The following is a 14,483-nucleotide window of genomic DNA, read 5'->3' as shown; positions in this document are numbered from 1 at the left end:
GAAGATATTGAGACGGGGAGAGGGGAGACGAACGAGTGAAAGGCAGATTCCCGAGCCGAAAACCGAACGCAAGCGTGGGCCGACACTCACCGACTTGCTTGTGTTCTCGGGTCTTGAGGCGTACGATCTGCAGAATGCTGGAGCTGGTGACGTCGGCCACCACGTCGGCCACACGCTTCCACACGGACAGCAGCGCGCCGCACAGCACGTGGTACTGCCGCACACGCATGCCCTGTAAGCACTCCTGCCCCTCCTCCACCTTCTTACATCGCCCGTTCCTTCACACACACACACACACACACACACACACACACACACACACACACACACACACACACACACACACACACACACACACACACACACACACACACAGGTTGAGAGCTCACTCACAGGCAGGGTAAGGGGTGTGTGGTGGTGAGGTAGATTAAGACTTTCACACTCACCAGTTGGCGTGGCTACATTTGCTGAATGAGAATTTGAACTGACTTTCCCAACTCTCTTCCGCTTCCTCCGCACCCACCTGAGTTTGTTACAGGAGAAACGTTTTTATAGTGCAGCGTTACATAATCCAACCTCCACATCCCTTAAATCGCCTCAGAAAGAAAAGTAAAAACCCGGAAATGCTTTGTGAAGATTCAGAGAACGGCTCCAAAGTTATGTTATAATACCGTTGGTCAAAAATTAAACCCACGCTCTCGAACGAAACGGGCTGCGTGCGCAAGACCTTTCATTCAGAGCGCAGAAGACCACCCTGCCGGAGGCGTCTCAGACCGAACGTCTAGCATGAACGCTCTGGTCCGAGCCCAGTGGAAGCGCGGAGGTCTCGGTGGGGTCGGAAGAGTGCGGCTCACCTTACGGTACTTCTTCTGGATCTGCTCCAGGTTCTCGGGCTGCTTCTGCTTGCCGACGTTGGGCTTGTAGACCACCAGGTTGTGACCACGGCCTTGCTCGGCGAGCAGTACGCACGGGTGACTCCCTCTCATCTGTGGGGAAGACGGACAGTAAAACATTCGGGCTATGAGTGTGGCAGCCGTGCGAATGTCTCATGTAGCCTCTCTGTGGTAAAAACAACAACCCCAAAACAAAACAAAAACAAAAAAACAAACCACCTAACCAGAAACAAGGGACGACATATGAGCTCATTGTGATCAAGAACTTGGCTTTTACACTTATTAGCCCTGAATGATTTAAGAATGAACCCGCCAGGACTATGTAAACATTATTTCCATTTTGCAAATGAGGGACCGTGGGACGGCCCTAGGCGCCTTCGGGCCGACCTTGTGGGACAGATAGAAGCCTTCATCTGGATCACTGAGCGTTTCAGCCTTCTTCACGGCCTCCTCCCAAGGCATTCCTCTGTCCACGCTGATCTAAAAAGAACAAAGTCGAAGTTAGACACAACGTTAGAGCAACACAGAAACTTCCCTCTGATCTGAAAGCAGCTTTGCAGAATCCTACTATAATACAGGCTGGGAAATTAAGTCAGTTGGCTGATCCAGGACCAGCAGAGTGCACTGCAGACATGTAGACTCTTGTGTGCTTCACAACGATTGCTTTATTCGGAGTCCAGACCACAGAGGAGGAACTGCCAGCAGATCGGAGTCCAGGCAGCCGCTGATAAACTGGTCTTTGTCCCTGCCATAAATCTAAACGCTCTGCTAGTAAAGGGTGAAGCCGGTAATAATTATCCGATGTTTTGTAGCTTTGTTAGTCATCAGATGTTTCGTGACTCCTAAATAATTGTCAGGCTTGTACATTATTGTGTAACGTCTCAAACAGCTATGGATTAAATGTCAGTTCACGAACACTGAAAGTTTTCAGATGTTTACCATGTGAACCTGATCCCGCATAAACTTCAAGGAACCTGACTAAAAAGATCACGGCCAACTGTTGCTCGTGGAGTCAACTAATTTAGTTTCCTGAACTTGAATTTCCTGACAAACTTGCTTCAAGCTGTAAATTACACATTTACGATTTTGTGCACTTCCTGGAATCCATACCAGCCTCCAACTCTGTGGCTCTGTGATATTCACCCTGCACTCTCTTCTGTTTGGAAATAGTAGAATTTTATTTCCAAATCATGCAATAAAAATGTGTCCTATTGGAATGAGTCGATTTGGCTTGTCCATGTTCGACTTACGACACATGAAATCAACCAGAAAGAAGGCGGGTAAGCCAGGACCAAGTGACTGCACACAAACGCTCACAGAGTGATTAAAAAGAAGTCATTCAAATGCCTGCGATTATTCTCCCCTCACAAGTGAATCGCGCGGTTCAGAACTCATTCACAACTGAGCTATATGCTCACAGCATGAATTCTACTCCAAAATCGAAACTAACCTTGTGAAGAACAACGTGGCCTTCTTGAGGGTTGCCAGGTGTCAAAAATATCTCCTGAGTCTCATTGTAGATCTCATCGTTCCCTGGAGCCAGGTCTGTGAGAGGACAGTCAGAGGACAGGGTCAACCCAACAGCTCCTAAAGACCGTGGGACAAACTGGACACAGAGTGGACGCAGGGTCTCCTTACCCAAGATGCCCATGTCATATTTTCCTTCTTTCTTGTCCTTTTCGATTAGGTAGTCGAAGTTGTCGGTGAAGTACTGGAAGAGAGAGTTCTGCTTGTGCACCTCAAGGCCCAGGATACGATTGAGGAACTTGGTGATAGTGCAGTCTGTCAAAGTGGGACGTCAGGAAGGTTAAGCGCAGGTGTGTAGAGCACAGGCCCATTCTTAAGGGAAGAGAGTCGTTAATACCTTTCTCAGGGCTGAGGCCAGAGCGAGGCTCCTTGCACAAGATGCCAACATCCATCATGCCTTGCTTCATGTCTAACACGCAGGAAAAACACAGCGGTTTGGATGTGTATGAAACCAACGTATCAGGATCTCAGGAAAAAGGTTGGTGATGATTTACCTACACGCCCCACCTCCACCATTGGTCTTACCTCTGAAGAACATGGCATCCCCACCAGGATAGTCCTTGGGAGGGGGGACTTTGCTCTCGATGTGTCCGAGGATGGCCTTGATGATCTTGTCCAGTGCCTTGGTACCATACTGGGGGGGTGAAAGCACAGGCAGCTCAGGAGTGATGCCCTTGTGTCATACCCAACACCCACTGTCCCACATCAGAGGACAACTCACTTTATTCTCAAAGTTGTACTTGCTCAAGTCTCTAGACTCCGTAGCTCTTCTGTCCCCATGGGTCAGAGCTCCCTGCAGGAAGACACAGAAGAGAAAACTATATTATATATATATATATATATATATATATATATATATATATATATATATATATATATATATATATATATATATATTAAATAGGTCACTTATACATTACATCAGTTACTTCTGTATTACATCAGTCACTTATGTAACACATATGTCACTTATGTATCACATATGTCACTTATGTAACACATATGTCACTTATGTATTACATCAGTCACTTATGTAACACATATGTCACTTATGTATTACATCAGTCACTTATGTAACACATATGTCACTTATGTATTACATCAGTCACTTCTGTATCACATATGTCACTTCTGTATTACATCAGTCACTTATGTAACACATATGTCACTTATGTATAACATCAGTCACTTATGTAACACATATGTCACTTATGTATTACATCAGTCACTTCTGTATCACATATGTCACTTCTGTATTACATCAGTCACTTATGTAACACATATGTCACTTATGTATAACATATGTCACTTCTGAATTACATCAGTCACTTATGTATCACATATGTCACTTCTGCATTACATCAGTCACTTATGTAACACATATGCCACTTCTGTATTACATCAGTCACTTATGTAACACATATGTCACTTATGTATAACATATGTCACTTCTGAATTACATCAGTCACTTATGTATCACATATGTCACTTCTGCATTACATCAGTCACTTATGTAACACATATGTCACTTCTGAATTACATCAGTCATTTATGTATCACATATGTCACTTATGTATTACATCAGTCACTTCTGTATTACATCAGTCACTTATGTAACACATATGTCACTTATGTATAACATATGTCACTTATGTATTACATCAATCACTTATGTATAACATATGTCACTTCTGAATTACATCAGTCACTTATGTAACACATATGTCACTTCTGCATTACATCAATTACTTATGTATCACATATGTCACTTCTGCATTACATCAGTCACTTATGTAACACATATGTCACTTATGTAACACATATGTCACTTCTGTATTACATCAGTCACTTATGTAACACATATGTCACTTATCTATAACATATGTCACTTCTGAATTACATCAGTCACTTATGTATCACATGTCACTTCTGCATTACATCAGTCACTTATGTAACACATGTCACTTATGTATTACATCAGTCACTTATGTAACACATATATCACTTCTGCATTACATCAGTCACTTATGTAACACATATGTCACTTCTGAATTACATCAGTCACTTATGTAACACATATGTCACTTCTGAATTACATCAGTCACTTATGTATCACATATGTCACTTCTGCATTACATCAGTCACTTATGTATCACATATGTCACTTCTACATTACATCAGTCACTTATGCATTACTTCAGTCACTTATGCATTACATCAGTCACTTATGCATTACTTCAGTCACTTATGCATTACATCAGTCACTTTATGCATTATGTAGGTCCCTTATGCATTACATCAGTCACTTATGTAACACATATGTCACTTCTGCATTACATCAGTCACTTATGTATCACATATGTCACTTATGTATTACATCAGTCACTTATGTAACACATATGTCACTTATGTATTACATCAGTCACTTACGTAACACCTATGTCACTTCTGTATTACATCAGTCACTTATGTAACACATATGTCACTTATGTATAACATCAGTCACTTATGCATTACTTCAGTCACTTATGCATTACATCAGTCACTTTATGCATTATGTAGGTCCCTTATGCATTACATAGTCACCTGTCCAAATGACCATGTTCATCTCAAAGAACTGGAGTCAGCAACCTTAGTGACGGTGGCTTTTTGTTTTGTTTTTGGTTGTTGTGAATAAATCCAGGCTGTGTGGACCACATCAGCTCATATTGGCTCTCTGTGCTGCGGAGACTAGATAAGGCCACGCAAGATTCACTTTCAGCTCCACTGAAACCGAGTGGGCTGCTTAGCGTTGTGTCCTGTTTCAGTTTGGACTGACAGAATGACTGTGGCCCGGCACAAAGCTCCAGCCCACTTTGAGGTGAGAAATAATATCTTATTTCCTCCTTAGCAGAACAAAGTGGTGAGAAAATTACCCGGTAATTCGACATCAAACAAACACTCGATTTGCTGTGCATACATCGCCTGCCAAAGGCACAGCCGATGTTAAATATTTTAGCATAATCCCCTCGACCACATGCTAATCCAATAAAACCAAAAACACAACTCAAAAAAACACACCCCAAAAAACACCAAGCAGTCTCATAGTTTGATTCAGATAAATAAGTGGTGAGACATAAGGTCACCAAGATCTGTGCTTTTAGACGTTTTAACAAACGCAGGTTATATCTCCACAGGTTATGGCCAATTAAGTGCGTCACACCGTAGACTGCACTGATGAGCCAGTGAGAGTGTGTTGCAACTAAACATGACGCGTGACCTACAAGACTCTCCAGCCTCTTGGCAACGATGGAGGCGAAACGTCTCTCTCCGGCCAGCTCAGAGATGAGGAAGATGTACTTTGGTGCGGTGACCTGGTTGGAGCGGTGTGTGCGACCTGAGTGGAAAGGGCAAAGAGGAGAAGAAGAAAGAGAGGTCATCACTTCTGGGTTCTGTGGTAAGAATGTCCTCCTTTACAGGAAGAGGACTCTACACCAGATACAAAGATTGTGGTTTGGCAGGGCAGGTGGACTTATTGTCAGGTCATTACTGAAAGGTCAAGGGTTGGAGAAAAGACACCGACGTGAAACGCCACACGGTGAGTTTAATGGGCCGATCTGAGTGCAAATGGGGAGACCACAAAGTGCACTGCAGCATGAATTATTATTTGCGTGTATAATAAGCATTTGAATGAAACTCACTGGAGTAGTTCTACATGAAGCGGAGACTCACCGAACTGCTGGATGGCACGGTCAGCGCTCCACGGCAACTCCAGGGTCATGTGGACCCTCCTGCGCTGGTTCCTCACCCGCCGGTCCGCCTGCAGGGAGATCCCTGAACTGGCCGCCTCGGAGATTATGGCCACCAGCTGAGGAGTGTGTGAGAGGAAGAGGAGTGTGTGAGAGGAAGAGGAGTGTGTGAGAGGGAGAACTGGAATCTGCCTCACTGGACCAAGATAAGATTTCCAGAAATGACGCATGTTTTTGAAACTCGTTTTCTCTCTCACCTTATCTCCATTCATGAAGCGGTCTTTCTCCTTGATGTTGATGTGGTCGATGGTGTGGCCCTGCTCGGCGCGGGATTCATACCGCACACTCCCGTCGGGCCTCCGCACCACTCTCCCCTTACGACCCGTCATCTACCGCACGCACATACGCATCGATGGGGGAGGGGAGGAACAAAGTTACCATAGTTCCACAATTAAAGCAGACCTAACAATTCACTTTACTATAGACCTGCACGATATGAAGAAAATGTGAGAAGTGGAACCAATATGTTGTAATATTACAACCAATGTATGACTATATAAATGTTTTAGTGCATATTAGCTATAAGGTTCCAATCTCATTATATATATATGTCTCTAGTGCTGTACTGTTTCTCGTCCTTACCTCAGACACCTTTTCCGGACCCCCGAATTTATCTATGAGCTCATCTAGCGTGTTTAGAGGTAGTTCTTTGCCAAGCTCAGAGATTCTGTTCAAGAGACCTTGTTTCATCTCTTCCAGTCGAGCTGGTGAGACACCAAGACACTTACGATCAATTACGACATCATATTACGACATCAACTGGTTTTATTACCAACTGTACCGCTATACTGTTGATGCATGAAATTCTAAATATTTTATGCTATTTTACCTTTAAATAGCATGGGTCGAGTGTGTAGATACACCTCTCCTTTTTGCTGAATCAATAAAAGACTAAATGACTAATGTCTCGGAATTGTACGTGCACCAGCAGACCTCTGATATTCCCCGCAGAGCGCCGTGAACAAAAACACTCTACCAGCATGGCAGTGGGTGTGGTTAACGAAGATGACATCATCTCCATTGTCCTGGAGCGAATCGGGAGAAGAGTTGGAGTCGCTGTCCACTCCGTCAGACTCCGTGCTGCTGACGTCGCTGATGTTCGTGACGGACCGGACGTCCGCGCCCTGTTTCGGACACTTATTCTGCCTGGCCCGAGGCTTCCCTGCAGTGGGTACAGAAATGACACAACATCCATGAACGCCCCCAAAATGGAAGGCTTTAAGGACGTTTTAGAGGTTCTGTGACCTGAAATGACCGGGTGGAATGTAGCACTTCACGAATTAACGGCGCTTATGAATACGTGCGTGCAGACAGAGGCATGGCAGCGAGGTGAAGACTCACGTTTTCTCTTAGCAGCTGACCTTTTCTCTCGCTGCTGTTTGTCTGAAGGGAAGTGCTTGTGGACCAGAGACTGGAACACACCTCTGAAAACACAGTAAAAACCCATTACATATCCGTCCATTATGGTACAGAAATGTAAACGCTTAGATTCCTCATATTAAAACATTAATATTTATACTATCCTAAAAGTCAAGTTCCATATTTATATCGATTCTAAACCTTTATTTAGATCAGTAAGTAATGACACAGGAATAAAACTCCTTCTTTGGACTCTTAATACTTGGCTTCTCTACGATTCACTTTATCTGACTATGTTTCAGCCTCAAAATGGCAAATGGAACACTTAATAACCGCAGCAACTGCTAACATCAGAGGTAAAATTTCAGTCATTCAGAAACATCAGGTGTCACTTCGGAAAGAGTCAGTCATACAGTCATACTGTAAATGAGTACCAGCAAGTGGTTTCATTCATAACCAGAAATGAATGCAAACACACACACATACACACACACAGCGCACTCACTCTGCGGCAGACACGAATTTGTCCAAGTGTCCGTCGTTTTCGTCCAACACCTCTCGCGTCCGCGCTTCTCCCGTGGACTGCAGCCCGATTACGATGCACTACAAGAGAGGAACGAAAACGTGTCACTCGTCATCTTCCATAACCTGGAGCGAGGCGCCCGGACGCAGGGTGCGGGACCCTCAGCAAGGCGCGGCGGGACCCTCAGCAGGGCGCGGGACCCTAAGCAGGACACGGCGGGACCCTTAACAGGGCGCGGCGGGACTCAGCAGGGGGCGGGACCCTCAGCAGTGTGCGGGACCCTCAGCAGGGCGCAGCGGGACTCAGCAGGGGGCGGGACCCTCAGCAGGGTGCGGCGGGACTCACCTTCCCAGCGTCCAGCTCCTTCCCGGCCAGTTCCACCAGACAGCGCACCTTGGCAGCGATGCAGAGGTATTTGAAAAAGCGCTGGTGTGAGGACCAGAACTGACCCCACAGGGACTTCCGGGACACCATACTCAACAGGTCAGCTGCCTGAGTAAAGATGGCCAAGGCTTCGGCCCACTGGGATAGCAGAGAGAAGGACGGTTACACTTAAACAACATGGCCCTACATACGGCTATACATCTACACACAGATGTGCAGTTATTCAAAAAAAAGTAGTGGGTACATGAGGTTTCCAGACAAGAGAAATAAATAAATAATGTCTAAACAATTTTTGGATGATATTATGCGACTGCATTTTGGCATTCAGCCAAATGTAATAGGTCAAGTCAGGCCACGCCGACCAGTGTGGGCGGTTCTGTTGGGTGGTGCGCACCAGTTTGGCGGCTTTGTTGTAGACCAGTTTGAATTCTTCGTCCAAGCTGATCTCCTCGATGCGGAACGAGACCCCTGTGAAGCTCAGCTGCCGTGCAATGTACATCCCGCTGACCTTCATGTCCATGGCAACAATCTCCATGGCGCCCACACCTCTATCAATACAGAGCACGATCAGCTGATCAGACTCCATCACGGAGCGGTCTGTGAATTCTCAAAATCGCAGCACTTTGACAGACCTCTTTTCAATAGCGTGGAGGAAATCCTCAAATGTCCGAAACTGCGTTCCTTCACCCCAGATTCCCAGGCGGCTCATGTAGATCATGTTCTTTGGTTCAGAAGCTCCTGAAAGACAGAAGAACATTCAGCCTCCTGGACTGCTGGCGGAACGGCGGAAGACCTCAGCCGTGTCTCGGCGTGACGGAAACACTGACCTGTGGCGCTGGCGTATACCACCCTGGCCTGGGGCAGCTTGTTCTGCAGGTCTAGCACAGCTTTGCCCATCTTGGTGCTTGTGGCATTCTTAGCTTTGTGGCATTCGTCAAACACAATCTGCACGCACGGCAGGGTCAAGGGCAAACGTGGTGCGCTTCCGGGTCAAAACAATGGTCAAACCACACGGGACAGACATCGAATACACAGAGTGATCTCAGCACTCATAAAGGATACAACCCCGTCAAAGTCTGGCCCGCACCAGTCCAAGATCTGTTCCAGTCTGGTGCGCCGCTGGCCCCCGGCCTGGCTCTCCCCGATCAGAGCCGAGTAGGTTGCAAACAGGACTCCTTCTGAGGTAGCGGTGTCTCCGTATTTTATCTAGTACCACAGAATCACCGCGCACGGTCAAATCGAGTTCAAGTGTATAGACCAGGGCTATTCAACTGGCGGCCGGCGGGCCAGAACCGCCCCCCCCCCCCCCCCCCCCCCGCAACAAACTACGTTCAATTTCACATCCACTATGACAGTATTGGTATAGGTCTGAAAATTGTCTGGCCCACAGGTCAGAGCTCTCTGCCAAATCTGGCCCGCAGAAAAATATAGTTGAATAGCCCTGGTGTAGACAATGAGAAGAACTTTACAATAAGAGTCCTGCAGGACGCTGACAGGACTCAACCTATCCAGGTCCAAGACAGCTGTAACCGCAGTGAACGTATTCACCTTATTCAAGGCATGCACTAAGATGCAGGCTGCGCCGATGTCTTGAAGGTCTCTTTCTGCATCATATTTGAGGTCGTTGGAGACGCTGAACCTGGAAGGGGCAGAAGCAGATTGTGAACACAGTTCCTGGAACAGCACACTTTATCAGAGCAGAACGTTCCAGCGCTGACCATGCTGAAAAACCTGATCTGGAATCAGATGTTCCAGACACAAAACAGTAAAGGACTCGGTCTCTCACCACAGTGATTTCTTCCTTCCTTTTTGATGGTTCTCCAGGATGATGCCAGCCACGGTGCGACCCTTGCCCACCCCTGCGCCGTCCCCTATGAGGAAGCCCGCTCGCTGGTGGTTCTGCAGGATCACCTCGTGTTGCTGTGGTGCGAAAGAGGTCGCACATTAACCGTGGGCTGGGCCCGGGTCAAGAACCAGAGCGCTCGGAGCATGAATCTGGAACGTGAGAGCCACGTTCGCCTCACTGCCCTTCATCTGTGTGTGTGGGTGTGTGGGTGTGTGTGTGTGTGTGGGTGTGTGTGGGTGCTCTGAACGTTTAAGAGTTGCGTTATTACCAAAGGACATATACAGTCAGACGCTTCTTAAAACACAGATGATAAAAAATGTTTTCCCGAATTCAAAGAAGATTGATCGAGATGAATGAACAGGGTATCTGCACATTTCTAGCACTAGGACCCTGGAGCGGTTATTTTCTGAATGGTCCTAGTGCTAGATTCGGCGAAGTTCACATCGCGCCAGAACAACTGAACAACACACACTTATAATAATTTAATGCCTCCCCTCATAAAATTCCAGACATTTTAAGACATTTTTAGGCCTTGAATATGGAAAACTAAATTTAAGACATTTTAAGACTTTTTAAGGACCCGCGGGTACCCTGATGAAGCTAATCACAAGTAGTATCTCTGGAGAGGTCTAGTATCTTTGGAGATCTTTAGTATTTTTGGAGAGGTCTAGTATCTTTGGAGATCTTTAGTATCTCTGGAGAGGTCTAGTATCTTTGGAGATCTTTAGTATCTCTGGAGAGGTCTAGTATATTTGGAGATCTTTAGTATCTCTGGAGAGGTCTAGTATCTTCTATTCTTTCAGCAGTCCTGTGAGTTACTGTGGCTGATGAACGGAGAGGGGAGGTAAATGTGAAAATGGGGGGAGCTGAGCTACCCTGAAGTAAACAAGACACACAGTGCATGTCTATGGCATTAGGGGGCACACACACAACACTGACAAAATGTAAATGAGTCACGGTGTGTGTAGAACGGAGATGTAAATAGCCAAAATGTGCAGATGCTGAGGACTGTGTACACACCTGGCAGGCATAGATAATGGCTTCCAGCTGCAGAGCAGAGAGCAGGCCGCTGTCAGCAATGGCCTCGGGGATGGAGAGAGAGTAGGTGATGTCAGGAGGAGGCACGCTGGAGAGGGTGTTGGTCTCCACCACCCGGTCAGGGTGGGACTTTCCTATGGTGGCTGGTGGAAAGATACACAGGAGAGTACGTTTCCCCCACGGACACCTAAAGAGCTGGGAGTGCACACGGATGAGAGAGACAATGGCGGAGCCTACATTTGGAGGGTTTGTAGTCAGCGTAGGTGTCCGCGTGTCCTAGCTCCTCGGTCTCCTCTTCCTCGACCTCTTCCTCTTCCTCAGGCTGTGTGTGGGGTCTCTGAATTACACACATATACTCATCAGCTTTGGATGTAGGTAAAGAACACATGAGATGTTCACGGTTCCACACAATCAAGATAAAGCAGCAATGAAAACACTGCCAATTACTCTAATAGCGTAGTTATTACAAATTCAGTACAAGTAAATTTAACTTGATTTACATCCATAGCTGAATAATTAAATTTATTACCTGCTGAGGTTTCACAATAAATACACAAATCATTAGATAACTAACAAAATAAATTTTTTTATAAATAAAAAAATTAATAAACACATAAATAAATAAAGTACCTGCAGGCCTCTCAGAGGCGGTATGTTGATTATAGCAGCAAAATCATCTAAACTGCTTAAGCCCTGAAATCGGTTGGAACTAGGCTGAAAACAGAAAACAAAAGTAAATTCAAGGATCTACATAACCTGACAGAAAAAAAAACCCCCAAAACAAAATTGTGGTTTTATGGGAAGTGCAAACAGAACGCTTCCTTGTGTTTCCAGTGGAAACACGAAATCTCGAAAATGTCAAGTGGGAGGAGTGGAGCAGACGTCTGTGTGTGTGTGTGTGTGTGTGTGTGTGTGTGTGTGTGTGTGTGTGTGTGTGTGTGTGTGTGTGTGTGTGCTCAGGGTTGTGGCTCGGAGCGAGCTTCACCTCTTGTGGTTGTGCTGGTGTGTTGATGTCCCATAAGGTAGGTACAGTTGCCAGACTGTTGGGAAGCAACCCTGATACATCTGCATAGTCCGACAGGGAGTCGGGAGGAGACGAGGAGAAGAGAGATGTGGGAAAATCTTCTATACACGAGAGATCCTATGTATGGGGGGGGGAGAGAAAGAGAGAGAGGATATGTTAATATTTTTAAAAGACTCTTTTAAGCAGTTCAAATGGGTTCAAATAATGACAAGAACCAAAAACGCGTGATCTGTGTGCGTGGTCATTAACGGACATAACGCACACATTCGGATCTTCTTGATTTGGCCGTGCCAGGAGGGGTAAGAACGGCCTCAACTATCAAAGCTCCAGACTGACACCCAGCACTCAGAGACAGGGCCAGGGACTATCGCAGATTAAAAGATGTTATCTCAGTGCATCCACCTAAGCTTGCGGTAATCTAGCAGCTGCAAAGACTGCACCCTTTCTGGCCCAAACTCTTTTAACTATTAACTGTCCTCCAGACGTTTTTCCCAAGGCATATTATGGGTCCAGAGGACATTCTAAACAGGAGAGCTTGACGAATCATTGCACAACCAGGATGATTTTCTAGCACTTTAGCTTAAGGCTGCAGGCAGAGTCCACAAATCCCTAGATACAAAAGGGGAATGCAAGCTTTATAACAAACTGACCGCAATACAGACCGGATCTCCTGAACACACACAGAGGGAAGTAAAGAAAAGGCGACTATAATGATAAACACGAAGGTAATATGACATACAGTGTTTAGCAGGGAGCAAATCTTCAAGGACAAAACACTCAGCTAATGAGAATGAGGGGGCTCAGACAGACGTGGCCCCTGGGGGCAGCCCGCACGGCTCGAAGCTCGGACGCGGCATGAAAGGCCGATCTCCACGCCTCCTGGGCGGACGGTAAGCCCTGGAGACAAACCCAGTGCCATTCAGTCTGGGACAGGTGACGACAGAGCGGATCTCAACGTTCCCAGAGGGGTTCTGAGCAGCCATGACAGTTCTCCGTTAGTGAGGACAGTAATCAAACCAGGGGCACACACTCTCACCTGCTGCACTCACTCAACTCCAGCTACAACAAAAAAAATTGTAATCAATACTGCATTGCACCTGAACAAGTATCTATTTTTTCAGAGTCAAAACAGTACACAAATTACATCAGAGGATGAGTTCCCTCACCCCACCCCTGTATACTTTCCACACTGCTCTCTGAGCCCCTAAAGCAGTGACTCAGGAGTCTGGACCACCAGGCAGGAGTCCAGCCCACTTCTCAAGCAGAACAGTTGCGTAACGTCGTGAGACAAGCGATCTGCCCGATTGTGAAGGTGTCCTCACTGGCTGCGAGTCTAACGAGTGAAGATGTGCTCACTGGCTGCGGGTCTAACGAGTGAAGGTGTCCTCATTGGCTACGGGTCTAACGAGTGAAGGTGTCCTCATTGGCTACGGGTCTAACGAGTGAAGGTGTCCTCACTGGCTGCGAGTCTAACGAGTGAAGATGTGCTCACTGGCTGCGGGTCTAACGAGTGAAGGTGTCCTCATTGGCTACGGGTCTAACGAGTGAAGGTGTCCTCATTGGCTACGGGTCTAACGAGTGAAGGTGTCCTCACTGGCTGCGAGTCTAACGAGTGAAGATGTGCTCACTGGCTGCGGGTCTAACGAGTGAAGGTGTCCTCATTGGCTACGGGTCTAACGAGTGAAGGTGTCCTCATTGGCTACGGGTCTAACGAGTGAAGGTGTCCTCATTGGCTACGGGTCTAACGAGTGAAGGTGTCCTCACTGGCTGCGAGTCTAACGAGTGAAGGTGTCCTCACTGGCTACGGGTCTAACGAGTGAAGGTGTCCTCACTGGCTACGGGTCTAACGAGTGAAGGTGTCCTCACTGGCTGCGAGTCTAACGAGTGAAGGTGTCCTCACTGGCTACGAGTCTAATGAGTGAAGGTGTCCTCATTGGCTACGGGTCTAACGAGTGAAGGTGTCCTCACTGGCTACGAGTCTAATGAGTGAAGGTGTCCTCATTGGCTACGGGTCTAACGAGTGAAGGTGTCCTCATTGGCTACGGGTCTAACGAGTGAAGGTGTCCTCACTGGCTGTGGGTCTAACGAGTGAAGGTGTCCT

General features: G+C 46.5%; 1 protein-coding gene across 2 annotated transcripts in view; it reads right to left on the bottom strand.

The window, feature by feature from the left end:
- Positions 1–14,483, bottom strand: part of sbno2b (strawberry notch homolog 2b) — a 44,587-nt gene that overhangs the window by 4,120 nt on the left and 25,984 nt on the right. For both annotated transcript variants that reach the window (XM_077024218.1, XM_077024219.1), the window contains 27 exons: positions 12,344–12,499; positions 11,989–12,072; positions 11,596–11,695; positions 11,341–11,501; positions 10,261–10,394; positions 10,023–10,113; positions 9,537–9,680; positions 9,302–9,419; positions 9,107–9,212; positions 8,869–9,022; positions 8,436–8,612; positions 8,073–8,170; positions 7,550–7,632; positions 7,185–7,370; positions 6,791–6,912; positions 6,406–6,537; positions 6,132–6,267; positions 5,684–5,796; positions 3,142–3,213; positions 2,946–3,054; positions 2,758–2,829; positions 2,532–2,675; positions 2,344–2,438; positions 1,281–1,373; positions 855–986; positions 447–523; positions 91–278 (listed from right to left, as the gene is read on the bottom strand). In XM_077024218.1, the coding sequence (XP_076880333.1) occupies positions 91–278; positions 447–523; positions 855–986; positions 1,281–1,373; positions 2,344–2,438; positions 2,532–2,675; positions 2,758–2,829; positions 2,946–3,054; positions 3,142–3,213; positions 5,684–5,796; positions 6,132–6,267; positions 6,406–6,537; positions 6,791–6,912; positions 7,185–7,370; positions 7,550–7,632; positions 8,073–8,170; positions 8,436–8,612; positions 8,869–9,022; positions 9,107–9,212; positions 9,302–9,419; positions 9,537–9,680; positions 10,023–10,113; positions 10,261–10,394; positions 11,341–11,501; positions 11,596–11,695; positions 11,989–12,072; positions 12,344–12,499 (3,277 nt within the window). The remainder of the gene's footprint in view (positions 1–90; positions 279–446; positions 524–854; positions 987–1,280; positions 1,374–2,343; positions 2,439–2,531; positions 2,676–2,757; positions 2,830–2,945; positions 3,055–3,141; positions 3,214–5,683; positions 5,797–6,131; positions 6,268–6,405; positions 6,538–6,790; positions 6,913–7,184; positions 7,371–7,549; positions 7,633–8,072; positions 8,171–8,435; positions 8,613–8,868; positions 9,023–9,106; positions 9,213–9,301; positions 9,420–9,536; positions 9,681–10,022; positions 10,114–10,260; positions 10,395–11,340; positions 11,502–11,595; positions 11,696–11,988; positions 12,073–12,343; positions 12,500–14,483) is intronic.

The sequence above is a fragment of the Brachyhypopomus gauderio genome, chromosome 12 (genome assembly GCF_052324685.1).
Source record: "Brachyhypopomus gauderio isolate BG-103 chromosome 12, BGAUD_0.2, whole genome shotgun sequence".
Lineage (NCBI taxonomy): Eukaryota > Metazoa > Chordata > Actinopteri > Gymnotiformes > Hypopomidae > Brachyhypopomus > Brachyhypopomus gauderio.
This window is presented reverse-complemented; position numbering and strand designations above follow the sequence as displayed.